This window comes from Rhinoraja longicauda, chromosome 3 (genome assembly GCF_053455715.1).
Source record: "Rhinoraja longicauda isolate Sanriku21f chromosome 3, sRhiLon1.1, whole genome shotgun sequence".
Taxonomy (NCBI): Eukaryota; Metazoa; Chordata; class Chondrichthyes; order Rajiformes; family Arhynchobatidae; genus Rhinoraja; species Rhinoraja longicauda.
The window spans coordinates 27,868,446-27,893,610 of NC_135955.1; the positions used below are offsets into that span (position 1 = coordinate 27,868,446).

Consider the following 25,165-nt stretch of genomic DNA (forward strand, 5'->3'; position numbering starts at 1 on the left):
AATTAGCAAATCAACTATGCTGTCAAATGGCATTAACTCTCCAACAAGCTGTTTACTGATCCCAGGTTGGTTGGGTCACTTTGCATCAGGCAAACTTCAGACCTCATCACAGTCTTGATCCAAACATAGCTGAATTCCAGCGGAGTGTTGCGATATTAAAGCAGCAAACTGACCGGTATGGAGGAGCACTGATAAAACTAAAGTCAGATGGGACATCAAAGAGAAAAAGCTCCAGTGGTTGTATTTGTACCTTTCGCAAGAAGATGGTTGTGATTCTCCAGCTTGAGGAAACTATCTTTTAACTCCCACCCTGTCCTGAAGTTCTGTGTTTCAGTGAGATCATCTTTTTTTAGTTTCGATCTGCAGTGGTAATAGATCACACTATTTCAATTTATTCCCCTAACTAATCCTCCCATCCCAGGGATCAAGTAAAGTGAATCCATACTGCATTGATTCCAAAGCAAGTATATGTTTTATTGAGTGTTGAAACAAAAACTGCACACCAATACTCTGAATGAGGTCTCACTAATGCCCAGTACAAGTTTATCCAGGCCTCCTTATTCAAACACTTCAAAAAATTACGTTGGCCCTTATTTACTGCATCTGTGCTGTAACTTATGCTGTCTGAACCCGCACATCAAGTTCCAACACATACCGACATTCAGTCTGAAGAAGGGTCTCGACCCGAAACGTCACCCATTCCTTCTCTCCCGAGATGCTGCCTGACCTGCTGAGTTACTCCAGCATTTTGTGAATAAACCGACATTTAGTTTCACCCACTTCTGAAGTGAAGTTCCTTCCGCCTTCATTCACTTCTGACACTGAATCCTAAACATAAATTCATACAAAACAGTAGGAGCCCTTCTTGCTCTTCAAACCGAGGGAAGTTTGCCTCCCTCCTCTCCTCTTTGTTCAAGCTTCCAAGATTTTCAACTAATTTGATTCAGTTTATGAAACTTCACTCTGTCCATGCGCTTTCAGGCAGAGTACCTGAGATTAACATTCTTTAATAAAAATGTCTCTGTGTCCTTCTCTGGTTCCTTAGCCAACTTTCTTAATTCCGTGTGCTTTGGTTATTGTCTGTCTTGCCAGCTTGCATTCGCAATCCTCCATAATCATAAGTGGCCTCTTCAAATTTTCACTTTGCTTCCAATTGATTTGATGCCAAACTGTTGACAACTATTTGAGATTGATGCAAGTTCTAATTTGTCATCCGAGATACAAAGTGCACTTTGGCAGTTGCTTTGTCTGACGTACCAAATGACATAAATTGCAGACACTGAGTCAGTAACTGAGAGCTAAAGCAATGGATGTAATTGGGTTTACAATTTTTTTTTTCTTTGTTCCTAAGTTATGGCTGCCAGCATTAGTTTAAGCCTCTCAAGATAGACTTTACCTTGAGCCGATTGCAGTCCTGCCAGTGACAGAACCCCTCAGTGCTATTTGACAGGAAGTTTGGCAGGATTCGGACCCAGTGACAATGAGGAATGACAATATATTGCCAAGTCTAGATGTTAAAAGAAACGACTTGCTTTTTTTCCCTCTTAATCTTGTCAGGAATCCCCTATCAAACAAACGGGGATTAGATCCCACAAGGAGTGATAGCAAATTCCAATGTGCACAACATTTCATTAATTGGTGGAAGCAGACTTCAGAGTGTCTGGCTTTAGAACTGCCTTCCACAGCCAACCCAATTTGGCCCATGAAGTCGCAGGAGTGTCACTGGTTGAGTACATCAGAACCTGGTTGAGTACATCAAAATTCCCCATGTTGCATTCAATAAAGCCAGCCAGTAGAGCCAGACAATGTCCAGAAGCCGCCTTATTGTATTTTGTGAATCTTTCTACTGTCTCTCCTTCCTCATGATATTTGTCACTGAAGGTATTCAAAGGATATTCTGAAACCTATTCTGAATCGGCGAACACGCTGTCTGATTAACCCTATTCCCCTAGACCTGCCAAAATGTTTCCTTAAAAAATATTTGTTAAATCCCCTTTGGCAAATTCCATTAGAATCTGCTTCCATTGCGTGTCCAGGCAAAGCACAAGCTGCAGACCAAAAAAACCCATTGTTTACGTAAAACATTTTCATTTTCCTTAAAATGCAATTTCTAATGATGACTAATTCTCCCATGAATTACACCCATTTCTCCCTTTCTGCTCTTTTGGAAGACTCTTGTCTGAAATTTCCATTTACTTTCTGGATTACTTCATTGCACAGTTAAATGAGCAGATTTCTTTTTACCTTTGGAATCTCCCTTCCTCTTGTTCCAGTGTGCATATCTAGAGGCCAGATACTGTCAGATTGAGAGTAAATACCTGGTCATGCTTCACAAGCTCCAAGACATAAGTGGCCAAGATGAAACCTGCCAAGAAATAGTAAAGCAGTTTATTGCTGACCAGCTGAAATGGGAGATTAAGGACGAATCCAATCTTGCAGTTGGCAGGATTTGCAGGTGAGTAAAACAAGCTGATATATTTTATAGTCTGAAGCGTTAAAGAAGAGGCATAAATGTCTACTCAGGTTGTGCCTGTGAAGCGAGAACATCGGCAGCTCCATCCAGTAGAAACATAATTATGTGAAATATATTATATCTACTCTCCTTGCCTCAGGATTGGATTTTCCAAACAGATTTGCTCAGCACCTGCTATAATTTGCATCATTTAAGGAAATAAAGCTCTTAAAATTGGCAGTGGGGAACAGAAAATCTTACCACAGGTGTTTGGAGGGAAGATTAGACTATTTGTAATCCATGAAGGTCTCAAAGGGCTTTCCAGCCAGAGAGGTTCTTTTGAATTGTAGATCACTTTTGTAGTATAGAAAACACACAGAAAGTTTGTGTTCTGCAAATCTCACAAGCAACAATGCAATTATGCAGAGAGAATTTGCTTTAATAATGCCGATTAAGGCTTAAGAATTGGATGGGGCATTAGGGGAGATCTAACCTACTCTTCCATGCTCTCTTACATATGAGTGAAGAACAGGTGGAACACCTCATCCAAAAGACAGTGGCATGAAGTCACTTTCTTGCACTATAAGTTTTTGTGAACTGGTTTCTAGATGGAGAATTGACTTAATCTTCTCTCTCAGGGAGGGCACTCGTCATTAAGCCATCATTGTCTTTAGACGTTATGCTCCCCTTCCCGTTCTGTGTGCTGAATAGTATGTCTTCCTCCCAAAGCTGCCTCTACCTCTCATGAACGTAAAAGTTTCCATAGGCAATAGTTCAACAGAGATCCCAAACCTCTGCCCACTACACCAGTCTTCCAGCCAATAATTGTAAGTAGATCATATAAAAGTACATCGCAGGAACAGGCCTTTCCGCCCACAATGTCTGAATATATGTCAAGATTAACTAACGTCATCTGCCTGCACATGATCCATATTAATTTGCCTAACTAAAAGCCTCTCATACCATCGTATCTGCTTCCGCCACCACTCCTGGCACCACATTCCAGATATCCACTACCCTCTATGTAAAACAAAAATCCTTCCCCGGACATCTCCTTTTACCTTGCACCTCTCATCCCCTGCCCCTCTGGTCTTTGAAGCTTAATGAACTTCTTTCGTCTTCTTTCCAGATCTAACGAAGGGTCTTCAACCTCTGTAAGGTCACTCTACAGCTTCCATTGTTCCAAGGCAAAGAACCCCGCCTATCCAGCCTCTCCTTATAACCCAAGTGCTCTCGTCCCAGCCACAAGCATGTAAATCTTTTCTGCACCCACTCTAGCTTAATCACATCCTTCCAATAAGATGGTAACCGGAACTGCACACAATATTCCAAGTGTGATCTTATCAAGGTCTGCTACAGCTGTAACATGACTCTTGTGTTCAGTGTTCTGACCAATGAAGGGAAGCCTGATATACGCATTCCTCCCCACCCTGTCTAACTGTTGCCACTTTCAAGGAACTTTGCACTTGTACTTGGTCTCTCCGTTCAACAACACTCCCCAGGGCCTTGTCATTGATTGTTTATGTCCTGCCCTTTTGTAACATCCCTAAATAGTTCACTTTGCATTTGTCTGATTTAAATTCCATCTGCCATTCCTTTGCTCACTTTTCCAATTGATCGAGATTATGTTGTAAATTCTACCACTCTGACCAAGCTTCTGTCTAACATCTCCTTAAGTGACTTGCAGTTAATTTTAGTTGATAAAGTTCCTGTGAAGGACTTTTTGTCAAGTTAAAATAATTAAATACACAATTTGATGTTATTGAACTCCCTAGTTGGTCATTTGCAGGTACCTAAGGAACTGGTGCACTGCAATCTGAGAACTATATTCTGCACTCTGTTGCCTCCCTTTGCTCAATCTATTGTACTTGAATTTGAACTGATTGTATCTATGTTTGGTATATCTGACCTGTGTGGATACATGTGACAATAATAAACTCTTCTGTCACCCATTTTCTCCCATCCTCAATATCAAGTGAGCATGATGAATATGGCTTCAAGTTGGTATCTTCCCCGGTGCAGGACCAAAACATCCTTGCCAAAATCCAAGCTCTTGAACAAAAATCCAACCGCCTGATTCTCGGCCAGGAAGGTCAGGAGAAAAACATCCAGTTGAGATGGGAAAACCACCTCTCGGGTAAGACCTTTGAAGAACTCATGCCGTCACCAGAGTTAAAGAACCTGATCAGAAATGGCATCCCCAAGGAGCATCGAAGGCACGTTTGGCGATGGTGCACCAATAGACGGGTTCGACACATCAGGGAACGATACGGCAGCAACCGTTACCAGGAGCTGCTGAAGCTTTGCAAGAACAAACAGCAAGCAGCCTCCAAGCAGATCGAGCTGGACCTCCCACGGACGCTGACCAATAACACACACTTCAGCTCACCCTCTTCCAAGATGGTTCAGATGTTGCGCCGGCTGCTACTGGCATACTCATGGCAAAACCCAGATATTGGGTACTGTCAGGGAATGAACAGGTATCCACCTTGTGCCACATGCACACAGATTCATTGATTGATTAAAACATACTCTGCCCACTGACTCCATGCCGACCTTCAATCACACAGTTCTATATTATCCCCTTTCGCATCCATTCCCAATACACTAGGGGCAATTGAGAGGGCAATAAGCCTGCAAACCCCACATGTCTTTGGGATGTGGGATGAAACTGGAGCACCTGAAGGAAACCCATGCGGTCACAGGGAGAATGTCCTATCTCCACACAGACAGCACCTGAGGGCAGGATTGAACCTGGGTCTCTGGTGCTGTGAAGTAGCAGCTCTACCAGCTGCACCACTGTGCTGCTCTTGTAGACAGACCACCCATGTCTCCACTGAGGAAAGGAAATCTGCCAACCTTAGTCTGTCCTGTGTCCAATTCTGGCCCGATCGTAATTGGCTGTGAATTGCTTTCTGCGCCACTTGGCTCCTCTCCATTTAAAAATAATTGACGGGAATCTCTCTTTTTCGACACCCACTATTTTCACGTTTCTATACTTTGGCTGCCTACCTCTTGCGCTGGCTTAGAACAGGACGTGGGCCTGGAGCAATTTATGCTCCAGATTTTAGTGTTATAAGTCGTACAGCATGGAAACAGGCCCTTCGGCCCTCTGCATCCCTGCCTACCATCATGCCTGTCCATACTAATCTCACTTGCGTGCATTAAATATATATTCAATCATATGTATTATTTCCATCACTAGCTGGGCTCAGCATTGTGATAATCCCAAGTTGCTTTAAACCAATCCTGAGTCTTCGCTCTACTTGTAAGGAAGGCTTTGGAGTTGAGGACAGTTTGTTGACTGAGGATGTATATTGTGTAAAATGGAATGATGGACTTGATCTTTTTATAGCGCCTTTCACATCACTTAAAGGTCTTCCCAAAATCTGTTTCATACATTTTAAAGCTATAATTACTGCTGTAAGATATACAGTAGCTAAATTGTCACTGAGATGTACATCATAGAACAGGTCCTATGGCCCACCACATCACTGCCAACCATGTCTATATCAATCCCGTGTGCCTGCATTACTTTCATATCACCTTGCTAATTCAATTACCTGTCGGGATGTCTCATAACGCTGTTACTGTTCCTGCCTCCGTCACCTCCTCTTACAGCTCATTCGAGAAATCCACTACTCTTTTTGTGAATAATTTACCCCTCGGATCTTCTTTAAACTTCTTCACTTTAAACCTATGCCCTCTTTGTCCCCTCTACAATGGGAAAAAGATGGGATATCTACTTTTCTACGCTTCATATAATTTTATACACCTCTATTATGTCACCTCTCGGGCTTCTTCACTCCTGGGAAAACAGACCCACCCTATCCAATCTCTCGTGATAACTCAAGCCCCCTAATCGAGGCAACCTCCTTGTGAATAATTTCTGTGCCCTCTTTAACTTAATCCCATCTTGCCTATGACATGGCAACGGAACCCCACACAATACTCTTAGTGCAGCTTATTTAATGCCTTGTACAACTGTTGCATGATATTCCAACTCTTACCCTCAGTGTCTCAGCCAATGAAGGCAACCATGCTGTACATCATCACTACCCTGTCTACCTATGTTTCCACTTTCAGCAAACTATATACTAGCACCCCTTGGTTTGTCTGTTCAGCAACGTGCCCCAGGGCCCTGCCATTCACTGTGTATGTCCTGGCCTGGTGTAACGTTCCAAAGTGCAGCACCTTGCATTTGTCTGAGTTAAATTCCCTTACAAACTTACTCAGTTGATCTATATTAAACTTTTCAACTTTCAGTTGAACTGACTCCAGCTAATGTACGCATTGGCCACAAATGGTAGGATTTCATTCCCTGTTGAATAACTGCGTTGAGCAGTAAGGAAAGGGTCATCTGTACGGAAGCAAGTTTGCAGTCCAATCCAGCCAATGTTACTCAGGAGTGAAGCTTAATGGGTGGGATCAAAAACAATAACAAGTGCTCGTGCCTGGAACAAGAAAGCCGACAAGAAAGGTTCATTGGTGTGGTCAAAGATGTAGATTTTAAGAAGCAACTTAAAGAAAGAGGGAGACATAGGAAATCGCAGATGCTGAAATCTTGCAAACCTTGCAATGCTGGAGGAACTCGACACTTTGTGTTTTAAAGGAAGAGAGTCTTTGGGAGGAAATTTCAGGGACTGGAACCTGGTCTGTTGACATCATGACCAGTGGTAAAGAAGTCATTGATGTGCAAGAGGCAAGATTTAGGGGGACATATATCACTGAGAGGTCCAATGTGCAAGGGGATTGGAGGAAGGGTAAGGTGTAGGGTTGGAAATCTGAAATTTAAGGAATTCATTGAACAGGGTAACAGGTGAATGAGATGGTGGCAGTTTGGACAGCAATTTTGATTGAACTCAAGATCATAGAGGAAGGAACGTGGCCAGATGAACAGGGGTGTCCCAGCGATGCAAATCAGACTAATTGATTGCTATTCAGTTGGGAGAGAAGGGGTGACGGAAAAGTTGAGGAGATGTACTACATGGAAGAATGTCAATGATGACATGAATGTGAGACACTGCTCACTCTGATGAACGTAAAAGATCCTGTTGTGCGATATCGAACAGTATATCAAAGTTACTCCTGGGCAATATTTAGTCTTCAACTAACATCGTGATTAATGGAATATCATGTCACTTTGTTTGCTGGTTGAGGGAGCTCCCTGTGTACAAATAGCTGCTGCACATTACCACCTAACAAAGGACTTGCACTTTGGGATGTTACAAGGGTTGAAACACACCACAGAAATGCAAATTTTTTTTTTTTTAATTCAATTTATTTACTCTCTGCCTGTACCTTGAATGAAATTCTGGAGTCGGGAAGGTGTTACTGATAGAAAGGAAGGAAACATTTGTTTTAATTATTGAATATCAAAATAAATTGTTTTCCAGACTGGCAGGTATTGCGTTGTTGGTGCTTCAGGAAGAAGAAGATGCCTTTTGGTGCCTGGTCGCCATTGCTGACTGCATCATGCCGGAAGATTACTACAGCAAAACTCTCACGGGTTCCCAGGTGCGAAACTGACTTGCATCACTCAATTAACACAAGGCTTAAAACTTATTTGGGGAGGGTGCTGCAAGAGTTTTGAGAAGCCATCTTTTGGGATTGAAGTAGAGTTGTTTTCTCTTAATTTTTCAAGGAATGTGGGTAGCACTATGTGGACAGTATTAATTGCCCATCCTTTATTGCCCCTCGATCGGAGTGGTTTCCCGACTCTTTCACGAGGTGCTGTAAAATCAACAAATGATGCTTGTTTGACAGCACTGGGCCTGTACTCGCTGGGGTTAGACGGATGAGGGGAGGACCTCATTGAAACTTAACGAATAGTGAAAGGCCTGGAGAGAGTGAATGTGGAGAGGATGTTTCCACCAGTAGGAAAGTCTAGGATCAGAGGCCATAGGGGTACACAGATGTACTGTTAGAAGGGAGATGAAGGGGAATTTCCTTAGTCAGAGGGGGTGAATCTGTGGAATTCATTGTGGACGCCAAGTCAATAGATATTTTTAAGGCGGAGATTTGCAGATTCTTCGTTAGTAAGGGTTATGGGGATCAGGCAGATGAATGGGGGTTGATTGATTCGCCATGATTGAATGGCAGATTAGACTTGATGAGCCGAATGGCCTAAACCTGCTCCTAGAACTTATGAACTGCATAAATGTAGATTTGGAATTGCTTATGAGGTATTTTTGTAAAGATGGTAGATATTCTTCTGTGAAAGACATGGAACCAGATGGATTTTTGCAACAATCCAGTTGTTTAATTGTCACCTTTGTGATATCATCTTCTGCTCCACATTTAATAATTGGTGGCCCAGGATCTACCAATCAAGCTTCCCTCGTCATTTCAAGGAAACCCTTTCAGTCACATCTCAGCTACACCTCTCTGGAGAAAACAGTCACAACCTGCTATTTGTTACTTTTTTTTGTAGGCCGCAAGGGAGGTGACTTGGATAAGACTTGAGCATTGTGATTGTGTTTGGGGTCAGCATAGGTCACTATTTTTGTTATGCAAAGAAGATAAAGCATTGGTATTATACCTGACTATTAATTCATCTTGTAGAAGATTGTGAATAAAAACATAGGTTAGTGGTACTTGTGCCATTTAAATTCTTTTTTTATTTTGTTACAGGTTGACCAGAGGGTGTTTAAGGATCTATTGTCAGAGAAGATGCCTCGGTTGGTGTCTCACTTAGACCAGTACAATATAGATCTTTCTTATATCACATTCAACTGGTTCCTGGTGGTTTTTGTGGACAGCCTGCTGAGTGACATCCTCCTCCGGGTCTGGGATGCATTCCTCTACGAGGGAACAAAGGTACTCAGAAGATCAAGGCCTTTTTTGATTTTAGGAAATAGGTGCAGGAGTAGGTTATTCGGCCCTTCGAGCCAGCACCGCCATTCAATATGATCATGGCAGATCGTCCAAAATCAGTACCCCGTTCCTGCTTTCTCCCCATATCCCTTGATTTCATTAGCCCTAAGAGCTATATCCAACTCTCTCATGAATACATCCAGTGAATTGGCCTCCACTGCCTTCTGTGGCAGAGAATTCCACAGATTCACAACTCGCTGGGTGAAGAAGTTTTTCCTCACCTCAGTCCTAAATGGCCTACCCCTTATTCTTAAACTGTGACCCCTGATTCTGGACTCCCCCAACATCTGGAACATTTTTCCGGCAACCCCTTAATAATTTTGTATGTTTCTCTAAGATCCCCTCTAATCCTTCTAAATTCCAGTGAAAGTAAGCCTAGTCGATCCATTCTTTCATTATATGTCAGTCCCACCATCCCGGGAATTAACCTGGTGAACCTACGTTGCGCTCCCTCAATAGCAATAATGTCCTTCCTCAAATTAGGAGACCAAAACTGCACACAGTACTCCAGGTATGGTCTGGAGTTTTGTCACAGATGTGTGCATTACTGGCAAACACAGCATTTATTGCCGTTATCTAATCGAGGTGCTGGCAGGCCCTCATCTGAGAGATTGCAGTTAGTATGGCGAAGTTAGCAAGGCAGCAGGGGTCAAGGAAATAGCGTTCACGTCGCGGCCCTGTTTCCACCAATCTTTCCATCACTACGCACAAGAAACGCAAGACGCCATTGTCTGCAGATGCCGGGAAGTGTGTTCCGCTCTGGCTGAACAATTTCTAATCTTGTGATGTGAACTCGATAAGAAGAAGCAAGGCAGCATGTTTACCATGCCAGTGCTTTATATAAGAATCAACTCTCACCTTAAGTTCATTAGTCCCGACTTGTGGATTTCTGGTTCTGTGTCTCTACCACGGTATCCACTCTTGCCATCTTCCAAAAATAAATCTAATAAATACTGAACAGACACACGTAAAGATAAAGATCAAATTACTTGGTCAAGATCAATTAGATGTAAAGGGAAGGACCCAGTAGGTACCAGGGAGGGAATGTCATTAAGGCATGTGAGGAATTTGCTTGAATAACCAGAAGGGTGGTGGTCAGAGGGACATGGACAGCCTGATGAAGAACAGAGCCTTCAGGAGGCTTGTTCTTTGGATGTGACATGGCCACAGAGCTACATCCAGCCACTTCTGCCATGTAAGGTTTCTTTGAAGAGTAATTCTGTCTGTGAATGGCTGGACTTCGAACGAACGTGTGGTGACAAATTCCTGTGCTAACTCTCTGCTCCTATGGCGTGATGGGAATGTAGATCAGTGGAAAGTAGACCTACTCATTTTCTTGAGTAGGAAGCTTGCGTGACCTCTTTAATGCAGCAGTGCATGACAAACTTGGATGTAGCAGAGAGCAGCAGCAGCTCTCAGAGCAAGAAGCCAAGGGAGATCAGCATTTTAATCTCCATTTGGAAAACAGTCAAGGTATATGTGAGGGTGTATTTGAAGTTGGAAGAGGTGATCGAATGCAGTTAGTGGAATGATCCCTTGAAGAAACATTTTCGTGGATTTGCCAAGCTTCTTTGTTCTAAAAATAATTGGAGGGTGTCATTTTTCAAGCCAGTGAGATTCTAAATTACATTGGAAACAAATTTTGGGCCACTACTGTTATCATCATTTAGGGGAGTTTGCTATTAAAAAAATGTTAAGAGTCAAAATTATAGACCAATGCTAAAATAACCAGAAATATGCACAAATTTGTTGATGTCTGGTAAACTGATTTTAAACAGCAAAGCACATTTATTTTTGTCCTCTTTGAAGATATTTTATTGACTGTATGTTGCCTCAGCTATAAGATTAACATTTTAGGCACCAGTGGTGCAGAGATGGGAAAGGTTGACGGTGACCTTTCTTTACATGGATCAATTCAAATGGAATATCTTTATGCAGCAAAGCTAGGACTTCTGAAAATAGTTGCATTTGTAAAAACACATTCACTGATCTCCCTCCATAATAAATGTTTTGTGTTTGTTTTGGTAGTGGCTCGGTGAGATTTTGCCTTGGGAAGGTTATAATGCTGATATTCCTGTCAATCTTGCAAGTGCATTAACTGAGGCCATTGCACACTATCTCTTTTGTTGCAGGTTATATTTCGGTATGCACTGGCAATCTTCAGGTGCAACGAGGAAGAAATTCTCAAACTTCACGACAACCTGGCAATTTATGATCATCTGCAATGCCTGACCAAGAACATTTCTGAGGGAAAGTAAGAACCAAGTTTCATTAAAAAGATATTAACAAAAAATGTAGATAATTTAGAAAAGAGTTCCTGTCAATGATAACAACATCATTATTGGCCCGATGAAGTACATGTAATCTGATGTTGCTGGTGTCGATTGGAAAGTATTCTTATTGATGTGTTTAATCACGTTGTTTGGTTATGATGAAGGTCTTGGTTCCACAGGCTAGACATCATTGCTTTCGACCTCCTTCTCCAGTCCCTATCACCAACCAAACCAAAGTGGAAGGGTTTTCCTCACTGTACCACTCCCACTTCCTGGTTGTGGGTTTCAATTCCCTCTGAGGTAGTGTAGGGAAGTTTCTCTCAATTGATTTTTGGTATGAAGAAATATTGAGCAGACTCATGAGAGGCAATGTTGCGGAGACCTGCAAGCTACCAAAAGAGCTTGAGAGGGTAGTGCAGTGAGTTTATTTCCCCTGGTTGGGGACTCTACAATTAAAGAGCATAATCTCAGGATGAGGGGAGTCCCACAATGAGGAATTCTCAAATCTTCTGAATCCTCTGTATCAGATGGCTATGGAGGCTGAGTCATTGGAAGGGGACGGACATTCTGGCAGTCAGGATTGCTAGTGCTGCACGGGTGGGTTTAAACTAAAGAGTGGGGGGGGGGGGGGGGGGGGGGGAGGGGAGGGGAGGGGAGGGGGGGTGGAGTCAACAATGTGGAAGCGTATCTGTGCAGTTAACAGAAAACAGATTGTAGGAAAGGTCACGTTTAAACTAACAGGGCAGGGGAATGGGACCCAATGCAAGGAGACAGAGGGCTATAAAAGGAGGTCAGAAGCAAAAGGTTAAAGGGAGATAAGAAAAACTAACCTGAAAGCTTTGTGCCTTAATGTGAGGAGCATTCAAAATAAGGTGGATGAATTGAATGCGCAGTTAGTAGTTAAGGGATATGATACAGTTGGAATTACGGACACATGGCTCCAGGGTGACCAAGGCTGGGAGCTAAACATTGCAGGGGTATTCGATATTTGGGAAGGATAGACAGAAAGGAAGAGGAGGTAGGGTGGCATTGCTGGTTAAAGAGGAGTTTAATGCAATAGCAAGGAGAGACATTAGCTTGGATGCTATAGAATCGGTATGGGCAGAACGGCAAAATAGCCAAGGGCAGAAAACGCATGTTGGAGTGGTATACAGACCACCAAACAGCAGTAGGGAGGTTGGGGCTAGCATCAAGCAGGAAATTAGGGATGCATGTATCAAAGGTACAGCGGTTATTATGGGTAACTTTAATGTACATAAAGATTGGGCCAACCAAATTGGTAACAGTGCTGGGGAGGAGGATTTCTTGGAATGTATACGGAATGGGTTTTTAAACCAATATGTAGAGGAAACGACGAGATGGCAGGCCATCCTAGACTGGGTATTGTGTAATGAGGAAGGATTAGATAGCGATCTTTTTGTGCAAGGCCCTTTGGGCAACATTGACCATAATATGGTGGAATTCTGCATTAGGATGGAGATGGGAATTGGCTAGGATAGACTGGCAAATTATACTTAAAGGGTTGACAGTGGAGATGCAATGGCAAAGATTTAAAGACTGCATGGATGAACTCCAGAAATTGTTCATCCCTGTCTGGTGAAAAAGTAAAACTGGGAAGGCGGCTCAACCGTGGCTGACAAGGGAAGTCAAGGATAGCGTTAAATCCAAGGAAGAAGCATATAAATTGGCCAGAAGAAATGGCAAACCAGAGGACTGGGAGAAATTTAGAACTCAACAGAGGAAGACAAAGGGGTTAATTAAGAGGGGGAAAAAAGAGCATGAAAGAAAGCTTCTGGGGAATATGAAAACTGACTGTAAAAGTTTCTTTAGGTATGTAAAAAGGAAAAGATTAGTGAAGATGAATGTAGATCCCTTAGTCAGAGACGGGTGAATTTATAATGGGAAATAAGGAAATGGCAGAATGGTTGAACGAGTACTTTGGTTCTGTCTTCACTAAGGAAGACACATTGAATCTCCCGGAAATACTAGGGGACAGGATCTATTGGGAGGAACTGAAGGGAATCCACATTAGTCAGAAAATGGTGTTGGGTAAACTGTTGGGACTGAAGGCAGATACATTCCGAGGGCCTGATGGTCTGCATCCCAGAGTACTCGAGCAGGTGGCCCTAGAAATCGCAGATGCATTGGTGATAATATGCGACATGTGTATTCAAGGCTGAGTCATTACATACATGCAAAGCTGATACATCACGTATACTCGAGGTTGAAATGTAGTAGATTTTAGATCAGATGAATTGAGATTAATGAAGTTGGAGGCCGAGATCAGACCAACCATGAATTTACTGAAAGATGGAACGGGCTTCGGTGTCTTTATGACTACCTTCTGCTCTCTAGGCTCGCATGCAAGGTAGTCTGGTAATAAGGTTCCTGGCCAGTCATCCAGGACTCTAGAGACAAGATCAAATCATTCTATGGCATTTTAGAATTTAAATTCTTAGATTGAAGTTAATCCAGAATAAAAACTGAGTATCATTAGTGCTGACCATGAAACAACCAATTTTCATAAAGCAAACTGATGGAGCACTTCAGTGGGTGGAGCAGCATCAGTGGGGGATCTGTTGTTTCCCCCATTGACATTGTCCTTGAGCTTTGAAAACTTACCTTTTGCACACCCGTTCAAGAGAGTATTGAACATACCATTAGTACGATAGCTATTCTGGAAAGATGTGATTAGATAAGAATGAATGAATGAATAAGTTTATTGGCCCAGTATGTGCATATACAAGGAATGTGCCTTGGTGCACCGCTCACAAATGACAACACAAACATACAGTTAACAATTAAGAATAAAACATAAACACATCAAAACAATAAGGATACAACATTACGGTCTAAACATGTGGGTGAAAATAAACCAGAGCAAAAAAGAGACTACAGACATTTGTTATTGAGATAAGATGGCAATGGAGGAGGCCTGGGACAGAAAACATGACCTGCTGAGTTACTCCAGCACTTTGTATTTCCCCTTGGGGTATGTGCTGATTGACACCTCACTGCTCAGTTTTCTGATTCTAATCCAAGAGTGAAATGGTGCAATATCTGAAAATTATCGTCACGCCCATAAAGATGGTGAGGGCATTTATAAATTCCTCATCCTTCCATGCATACTATGTACAAAATCAATTTTGTACAACGGTCACGTCTCAGTGAGTTGAACACCCACCTCCAATTAACAACATTATGGGTTCAAGTTCAGCAAAGTGGACACACAAATCTAGGCTGGTGCTTTAGTACAGTACTGAAGGTGTGCTGCACTGCCTTTTGAATGAGTGATTAAACTGAGACCCTGTCTTTTCCCTTCAGAAACCTTTTAAGATTCCACAGCATTGTTTAAAAGAAGAACTTCTCCTTTGTGTCTTGAATCAATATTTATTATTCAAGCCGTACTGACAGTCATCACCACGTGCTACTTGTGGGAGTTTTCTGCCTACAAATTGGCTATAGAGTTCGTTGACTACAACTTAAAAAGCACTTTATTGACTACATAACACTTTGGAATATCTTGAGGTTATGAGAGGTACTCTATAAACATGTGTTCTCTCTCATCTGTTACAAACATTCATTGTCTTTTTGACATCCCACAGGAAATTGATGAACATTGCGTTTTTTGAAATGAACCCATTCCCCATGAGGCTGCTTCGGAACCGACGAACTGTGCATCTGGAGAAACTCAAAGCTGAGCTGAGGGAGCTGGAGAAGATACGGGTGGAATACGTGAAAGATAGAGAAGAACACAAGGAGCTAATTGCCGTTCTCAGCGAGGATGAGGAAGAAACATAGAGGACTTGTCCTGCAACCTCAAACTTGGACATTTCTGCAGGGGAGGTTTTGAAAACCTGACTGTCTTCCAGAAGCTGCTGTACCCAAGATTCCTGCAAGATACGTTTGCAGGAGAATGCACTTGAGTAAAGTTGCCAGATTTTTAATTATGTTTACCAATTTCATGCTTATCGTGGCCACGTATTGCTGGCCAGAAAAAAGCGGTGTAGACGCAGACTCAAACCGATTGGGAAAACAAATGTGGCCTTGCCAAAGATTGTCCCTTGGAAGACTGGGAATAGTTTTGCTCCTCACACGCCAAAGCTTCCTATGAATGAGACGGGTTAATCTATCTCAACGTATTCCAGGTAGTTTTGTGCTGTTTATTTTGTTTGGGATCCTTCCTGATTTTTATTCATCTGAGCTCCAAATATGGGAGATCCTAACAATGACAGGACATTAGGCCTGATGACTGATTGCACAGGAATAAATTTGGTGACTGATAATTCAGCAGAAAGGTTTGCACACATTGACCGACTGGGTTGGCATGTTTTAGATATTAGCTCCATAAATAGATTTGTGTGTAGACCTCTCTCTTTGATCTCCAGTTCAGAAAATGTTTAATCTTAAAAGTATTCTTGAGAGGATGGCAGTGCCCCTGAATGAGCAAGAAACAATCTTTTTTTATGTACTGTTAACTTTGACTGTTGATTTTGTATGTGCTGCCCAGAGGTTTATGTGAAAAATATTCGTGTTGGGTCTGGAGTTTCATCTTGTTGGATATTTGTTAAGCTAGGTTTTGGGGTGCACTCTAACTCCAACCTAAATTCACCCTAACTCTGACCTTGTCTAATGAACGGGATTATTGAAGCCATCTGCTCGGAAATAAAAGGTATCCAAACGTACTCTCGTCCTGGAAACTGGCTTTCTAATGATTGAGAGGCAGGAGATGATCTTGTGATGTTAAGACACTCCAAAGACATACAGGTTTGCAGGTTAATTGGCTTTGTATAAATGTAAAAATTGTCTCCGGTGTAGGATAGTGTTAGTGTGCAGGGATGGCCGGTCGGTGCGGACTCAGTGGGCTAAAGGGCCTGTTTCCACGTTGTATCTCTAAACTAAACTAAACTAGAAGACAGCCAGTGAAAACTTTGGAATAAGAACCGAGTCAAAAGTATATATTTCCAAAATATGCCTAAAGACCATTTTTGTCATCAACTTTCACTGTAAAGTGTCATCTTCAACAAAACTGTATTGTTGTGGTCATTCACTGGCTGATGAGAATGCTGGCGCCATGGACTGTTTTCCCAACACTGAGATCAGGGCTAGGCTGTAAAACCAATTTCATCTACCTAGTCTTTCCAGGAAAGTGCTGGGCTCAGAATAAAAACTATCCATTTCTGATGTAATATTGACAATTGACCTGCCATTAATTTGTTGTTTGGAAAAATAATTCCACCTTTATCACCTTAATGAGACGTTTAATGCCCCCAACAATTTTGAAATTGATTTTTTGGGGGGAAAAGAATCCATTGTACTCCATCAAAAGGATTTTATTTAATTTCATGCAAGCTTCATCTTCTGATCTTCTAGCAAATTAGTAAACAAAATCATCAAATTATAATGAATAAACTAATTGTTTGCCATTATAATTTAGATGATCTTAATTATAAATTATTGGGACAATTTATCTCTTTTGTTTTCCTTTAAGTATGAGCTAGAAAATATTAATTGTTCTAGGAGGAAACTAATTCGGTGATCAAGAAATCAGACTATAAGAACAAAGTGCTGGCAATGCCAGAAAGGTAATCAACTTTAAATGTTAACTGTTTCTTTCTCCACGTGTACTATCTGCCTTGCGGGGTATTTCCAGCATTTTCTGTTTACATTTCAAATTTCCAGCATCTGCAGTTTTACGTTTTGCTTTTAGGAGTCACAGAAGTTGGGCATAAAGTTAACTAACCTTCTCCTCACTTGTCACCATGGTCCCTTTCAGGAGACAAACACTGCTCTTACAAAGTTACTCGTGCCACAATGTCCATTCACTGGCTGATGAGAACACCGGCACCATGGACCCTGTTTTCCCAACACGGAGATCAGGGCTAGGCTGCAAAACCAATTTCATCTCCCCAGTCTTTCCAGGAATTTGAGAAACTGATTAAAAAAACATATTCCAAAAATATGTCTCATCTGATCCCAGGTATGTTGTGTTGTCTTTTAAACAGACATTAACATGTGTTGTTAAGGGACTTGGCTCAAACATAAAGACCTCACAGATACTGCCTTTGACTGTACGGTTCTTGGTTATGGCAAGGGATCTTCAATTTGAAGTATTAACTCTGTTTCTCTCCACAAATTCTGTCTGACCTGTAAAATGGTTCCAGCAATTTGATTTTTCCTATATTTCCAGCATGCATCACTTTTTGGGGGTTCATTCTTGTGTCTGCACATTTTTCTCTGGTTAACGGAGTCATTCAAATCCTCCAGCATTTGGTGACAGTGAGCATTGTAATTAAGTCCATATCTTTCTAAAAAAGCCATCGGAATCTAAAACCACAGATGCAATGTTAAATGCCCAAATTTTCTGTTAACAAAAATTATAGATTATTTCACAATTATCTTTAAAATTATCACATTAGATTATTTTACAGCATGTAGTAACTATATTTGTAACTGCTAACATGCAAATGATGGTTTTTATTGGAAACATATTGAAAATAGGCATGCATGGCAAAGGTGAACAATAACACAGGTGTCCTCTTGTGTCAGATAACCTACTTGTGATTGCCATCAGAGTTGAAGGAAATAACAGTATTTCATTTTGCACTCTGGTTCATACTTTAAGTCTGGAAAGCCAAATCTAGCGAGAAAAGTCTTCCAAATATGCACCTTTAGTTATGCTGGGTTTTGTCATAATAATCTCTATAAAGTGTTTAGTGGAAACTGAACTGCCTGTACTCTCGTTTTTTAGATTAATTATGTGGCTGTCAGACATAATCTACTCAAAGCAATACTTGAGAAGCTTAATTTAATCTTCTGCAAATTAAATCTCTACTTCTTTGTGAATTTGCCAACTGAGGTGATATTCTGCTCATATGCTTAAAAGCCTCATTAGTAAACATGCACTTTATTAGTCAGAGCCAGCCTCAACTGCACTGAGATGCTATTTTACCATCTCTTTGTTCTCAAAGTCCAAGCATATAATGTTCAGTGTCCATGCATTCTTCCCTCCCATTTATCTCTCGTGTCCTATTACCCTGCAAGGTGCAGTGAAGTTCCATTCCTGCATGTGGCTACTTCTTCATGTTGCACGTGTTAGTAGGCTGTTTAACTGAGGGTACAAGCACAACCTTAGAGTTGTAGAGAGTTACAGCATGGGTACAGGCCCTTATACCCAGTGTCCATGTCAACTATCATTCACTCATTTACATTAATCCTACACAAATCTATTTTTTTATTCTTACCAACTCCCCCATAGATTTCACCCACGCTCTGGGTGGCAATCTGCAGTGTCCAATTAACCTACCAACTCAAACATCTTTGAGATGTCGGAGGAAACACATGTGGTCCACCTTGTCTGATTCTTACTGTCACCTGCCAAAGACATACCTTCCCATTAGAATCCAGTGATCAAAACTGGAGAATTCTGCTTTGTATTTTAATTTCACCCCATTCCTCGGCCTGAGATCGATAAACGCACAAATCTCTTAGCTTCCAAAGCTTCCTGATTTAGTTCTGAGTTTTTTTTATGGTTGACAAATCTAAAGTTAATAAATATTCAGCCTAACCCAAATAGAAAATGATTCCATATGTCAATTGCTTTTTATTAAATGTTTATATTTTGAGTAAAAGGTGCATTCATGATTGTTCAACCCACCAATTTCTAAAGAGTTGTGTCTCACACTTTCATTGTGTGACATCCTTTGACAGCACTTATTTTGTTATTTAAAGGACCACTTGCCTTATATACTTGGCTATAAACAGGCAATAATAAATCAAATCAAATCTTGCTTTATTTCTAAATGTTATGTGTTCACTTAAAACGGTGTATATTTTTGATAAAAGTATTAAAATGCTGTGGAATGTTGGAGACTTTTTTCTAAAGTGTATTTTCTTTAACTTGTTTATAAAAGTTTATAGAAAATAAAAAGTAGACTGCAAAGTTGAGTTGATAGTGTTATTTATTTAAACAGTTTTTGAATATTAACAACAGGGTGGTATTTATTGCCGTTTTTGGAATTGCCCTCCAAATGTGTGTTGTTTTGAGGGCATTTCAGAGTTTAATTAAGAGTTGAAGACATTACTATGTCTCAGGTCACATTGGCCCAGAGTGTGCAAAGATGTCATATTTACCTAGAGGATGGATAAGTTTTGAGTGAACACAGTAGTTTCAATGTCTCCTTTATTATCACTAGGTTTAAAACAAAATCAGATTTATGTAATTATGAACATAAATTATTCTGTTAAAGTGTTGCAATTTACACTGCCAACTCCTGATAATTACTCCGGGCCTTTGGATGACTAGTTTAGTAACATGAACCCTGTCCGACATTACCCGTTAATCTAAATGTTCCATTCTACCATAATTAATAAATTGAATCAATTCTTCTGGGAAACATATTGTACATTTTTCATTTAAAGAATCAAGCTGCATATTTAAATAAAACCAAACATCAATAGTTATTCAATTTTAAATAACACCTGATTATTGTAATAACTAACTTCATCTTTTATACCATGATCCAAGAATTTGATTGCATAACATGTTTAGTTTTACTTCAATATCTCGAACCTCCTAAAAAAAAAAAAAGCCATGTGATTGACGTAACTCTCATTATATCTTTAAAAGGTCTTTGGTGGTCAAAGAAAGAATCCAGTTTCTCATCAAGCCGTTGCTGATTCAGTACTAGATCCCACTAAGGGCTAGGGGTCAGGGATATCCTAGCATTCAGAATTCTTCACTTCGTTCCCGTTTTGTTTTGACATAAAGAGACAAAGTTTACTTTCACTATCTTTATTTGGAATGATGCCATGCAGTCAATTCTTTGTCATTCTTTTTTGTCTGATGTGATTTTCACATTAGATGCAATGCTCCTCTGGTGGTTGCAGATGAAATTAGACTGCATCATTCTGGGATCACACATTTCAATGGGCAAACCTACAGCAGCTAGCTCCTTGCATTGAGTCATACAGCACAAAAATAGGTCCTCTGATCCAACTCATCTGTGCTGACCAAGATGCCTCATCTAAGATAGTCCCATTTACTTGTGTTTAGCACGACTCCCAGCATCTGCAGTTCCTCATATCTCCCTTTAAACCTTTCCATTCCATGTACCCGTCCAAATCTCTTTTAAATGTCTGTTGTGAACTGACACCTCACTTGGGTAAGTCAGTACTTTCTTCCTTTATCCTTCACAAGAATAACATTCTCCTCCCTCTCTGAAACACCTAAGCCCCAGAAACCCCAGACCAAGCAAACCCTTGACCCTTTCATCTCGAGATGCTGGTAGAGGAGAGGAAGGGATTATGTGTCTGGTTGTAATATCTGGTTGGAATTGGGAAAAATTGTGAGGGATCCTCCAGTGAATGCTGAGGCAGGTGGTGTGGAGTTGCAGGGGAAATTTGTAATTGGAGGGAAAACACTTGAGAAGTCTTTGCTGATGACGTTAGTTTAGTTTAGGAATACAGCGTGGAAATGGGCACTGCGGCCCATTGAGTCCATGCCGACCAATGATCACCCATACACTGGTTCTATCCCGCATTAGGGACAATTAACAGAGGCCAATTAATCTACAAACCTGCACAGCTTTGCGACGTGTGAGGAAACTGGAGCACCCAGAGCAAACCAACGCAGTCACAGTGAGAACATACAAACTCTGTACAGACATAGAAACATAGAAAATAGGTGCAGGAGTAGGCCATTCGGCCCTTCGAGCCTGCACCGCCATTCAATATGATCATGGCTGATCATCCAGCTCAGTAACCTGTACCTGCCTTCTCTCCATACCCCCTGATCCCTTTAGCCACAAGGGCCACATCTAACTCCCTCTTAAATATAGCCAATGAACTGGCCTCAACTACCTTCTGTGGCAGAGAATTCCACAGACTCACCACTCTCTGTGTGAAGAAATGTTTTCTCATCTCGGTCCTAAAAGACTTCCCCCTTATCCTTAAACTGTGACCCCTGGTTCTGGACTTCTCCAACATCGGGAACAATCTTCCCGCATCTAGCCTCTCCAACCCCTTAAGAATTTTATATGTTTCAATAAGATCCCCCCTCAGTCTTCTAAATTCCAGCGAGTATAAGCCCAGTCTATCCAGTCTTTCTTCATATGAAAGTCCTGCCATCCCAAGGATCAATCTGGTGAACCTTCTCTGTACTCCCTCTAAGGCTAGAATGTCTTTCCTCAGATTAGGAGACCAAAACTGTACACAATACTCCAGGTGCGGTTTCACCAAGGCCCTGTACAACTGCAGCAGAACCTCCCTGCTGCTATACTCAAATCCTCTTGCTATGAATGCTAACATACCATTCGCTTTCTTCACTGCCTGCTGCACCTGCACGCTTGCTTTCAATGACTGGTGCACCATGACACCCAGGTCACGTTGCATCTCCCCTTTTCCTAATTGGCCACCATTCAGGTAATACTCTGCTTTCCTGTTCTTGCCGCCAAAGTGGATAACCTCACATTTATCCACATTATAGTGCATCTGCCATGCATTTGCCCACTCTCCTAATCTATCCCACAGACATAACCCACAGTCAGGTTCAACCCCAAGTCTCTGGCGCTGTTAGGCTGCAACTCTACCAGGGTGCCGCTGTGCTCCGGTTTCTCCACATGTTTTAGATCAAGAATACTCATCACCTGGTTTTTTGAAACTAAGTCATGCCTTTCCTATTTTGTAACAATGCAGTAAAGGCTCTGACTGAGTATCATCGTGAGATCACATATCGTAAACTACAATTCACCAGTATGTGGCGCTGTTTGCTGAAACTCCACTGCCATGTTGACAGTTTTTCAAACCAATCTATATTTTTGAGCAAATCTTGCATTGCTTGAGCTCTTTTCAGAATATCAGAACGTCCCGAACCACTGTCCATGCCTGCACATGAAACACCACAGTGAATTTGAGCAGGTATCTGGATTAGTAATATCGATTCAAGGTAAATATCAGCCCTGACACCAGGTAGAAGTCTCTTACACTTGAGATCTATGGTATCAACAAAGAAAGCAGAGAGAACTCCATATTGTCTCATCAGGCATGGCCCCTACAACAGTACAATACTCCAAAATCATACAGGAATGTCCATCATAATCATAATAGTACTTTATTAGCCAAGTGTGTTTTGCAACATATGAGGAATTTCATTTGCCACACAGTTAATTTCCCTCAGATTATGGCAAACTGCATTTGGAATACTGGGTCCAGTTTTGGTCTGCTCACTTGATGTGTTTATAGATCAGTCCCTAGCAGACGTCTCAAGCGATCCACAGTTGTGCGATTCGGCAAGTTCGCAAACATTTCTAAAGTCATAAGTTGTTTTCTCTCAATGGACCATTGCAAGGGTGGGAAAAAAAGGACCAGTAGTCATGCACATAAACCATACAAGAACAAGACAAAGTTCATGGGTTAAACTTTTTGTCAGGTCCTTAGAATAGTAGACGTCTTGATCAAGTTGCCCTTCATGGTGAGTGTGACAGTGTTGGGCCAATTCTCCACTTGGGAAGATTTGTGTCTCAGGAGAAGTAGCTAAACAATTGCTTGCTACTATCTGCACAAGAAGTTGGAGGCTATTCAATCCCTCCTGCCTTTTCTACCATTCAATATATCATGGCTGATCTTTGACTTCTCCACCACTTCCCTGTATTAACCCCTTTCCGTTGTCACCAATAATAACCAAAATCTATCACTCTTTGCCTTGAATATAATCAATGACAGCTCCACTGCCTCTGGGGTAGAGAATGTCAATGATTTAGGACATCTATATTCTTTGTTTCAATTGGTTATGGGTCTAGTAGTTGCTTCTCGGGTATCTTGACAAAGCTCTGGGTACTCTGTTTTTGCATCTGTCAGACTGATGGCAGACAAATGTTTTTATGGCTATTTAATGGTCTGACTTGGCTTGGAATAAATTCAGACTCAGCAATAGCACTGATTGACAAAACGATGAACCCAGGAGCAGGCAATAGATCTAGATCATAGCCCAAGTATAAGAAAATAACTGCAGATGCTGGTACAAATCGATTTATTCACAAAATGCTGGAGTAACTCAGCAGGTCAGGCAGCATCTCGGGAGAGAAGGAATGGGTGACGTTTCGGGTCGAGACCCTTCTTCAGACTGTCATAGCCCAGCCAGTGACTGTAAGAAATCTTCACAAATCATTGTACACATAAGCAAACTGGCAAGAAACATTTGGCTCACTTCCTAGTTCCTCTATTAGGTAGATTCGTTTTTCTCTTCCCCCCACCCCACTTTCTCCCTTCTCATTGTGGTTTTCTTTACAGCAGAGCGGGGAGTTTTAGCAGAGTGGACGAACACGGAAAAAGCTGGAAGCTCTCAACAGGTTAGAGTTAACATTTCGTGAGCACCGAAGGCAATACACTGGATTAGAAGTGCAAGTGAATTGTTGCTTCTTCTGAAAGGACTCTTCACAGCCCTTGGTATTGTTTTTTGATGCACAGACGTCTATACTGGAGAAACAGGTGCTGATTGGACGTTATGTCATGAAGCACATATGTTGCACCTTTCCAGACTCAATTGAATTCAACAATTTCAGGCACTCACCTTCTCTGTCTGTGTCAGAGCTAGCTAGTTCTTCCCTACGTTTATCCAGCCATATATTAAGTAGCTTTTATCTCTGACATTGCTTGATTATGCTGGGCATTTCCTACAGCTTCAAGGAGATACAAGGAACTACGGATGCGAGTTTACAAAAAAAAGACAAAACGCTGGAGTAATTCAGTGGGTCAGGCAGCATCTCTAGAGGACAAGGAAAGACAACGTTTCAGGCCATTAAGTTTCTCAAGAAAGAATAACTCTTGCAACTCACCCCCATAAAAGGCTGTCATGTCCATTCTTTGTACTCTTTCAGATGTCAAGAGTGTTTAATTGCCATATGCACCGAGAAAAGAACAATGAAATCCTTACTTGCTGTAGATTTGCAGGCACATTAAATGCCACAACATGACAAATAAATATACAATAACCAGTTGTACAATAAATTATCATTTATACCATGTCATCAGTCCAAAATAGTGGAAGCTGAAGTATGTAGTGCAACTTTATACCAAGTCTATCGTAGTTTATTGTTGAGGTAGGGTTGTGATTAGGGTTGAGCAATGTTGTTCAATGTTGTTGATGGGAAAAGGCTGCTCTTGAACCTGGAGGTAATGGTTCTTGGGTTCCTGTACGTTCTTCTGGATAGTAAGAGCAAGATGAATGCGTGGCCAGTGAGATGCGGTTCTTTGAAGAAATTACCTGCATTTTGCGGCAGTGCTTCTTATAGATCTCTTCGATGGTGGTGAGGTGAACTCCTGTGATGGACCAGACAATGTCCCCACTTTCTGCAGCCTCCTTCATTCTTAGGCGTTTGAGTTCCTGCGTGATGCAACCAGTAGGATGTTCCCTGGCGTACAGCCGTAGAAGTTCAAAAGAATATTCGGTGACACGCTGAATCTCCTCAATCGTCTGAGAAAGTAGAGGGGTTGGTAAGCTTTCTATATGATTGTCTCGATGTGCTGGGCCCAGGAGAGATCATCAGTGATGTGCTCTTCCAGGATC

General features: G+C 41.5%; 1 protein-coding gene across 1 annotated transcript in view; it reads left to right on the top strand.

The window, feature by feature from the left end:
* tbc1d2 (TBC1 domain family, member 2) overlaps positions 1 to 15,870 on the top strand; it is a 41,420-nt gene extending 25,550 nt beyond the window's left edge. The window contains exons 8-13 of the mRNA XM_078396894.1: positions 2,274 to 2,455; positions 4,429 to 4,932; positions 7,849 to 7,969; positions 9,086 to 9,271; positions 11,461 to 11,582; positions 15,207 to 15,870. Coding sequence (XP_078253020.1) covers positions 2,274 to 2,455; positions 4,429 to 4,932; positions 7,849 to 7,969; positions 9,086 to 9,271; positions 11,461 to 11,582; positions 15,207 to 15,402 — 1,311 coding nt within the window. The 3' untranslated portion in view covers positions 15,403 to 15,870. The remainder of the gene's footprint in view (positions 1 to 2,273; positions 2,456 to 4,428; positions 4,933 to 7,848; positions 7,970 to 9,085; positions 9,272 to 11,460; positions 11,583 to 15,206) is intronic.
* Positions 15,871 to 25,165: the final 9,295 nt, after the last annotated feature.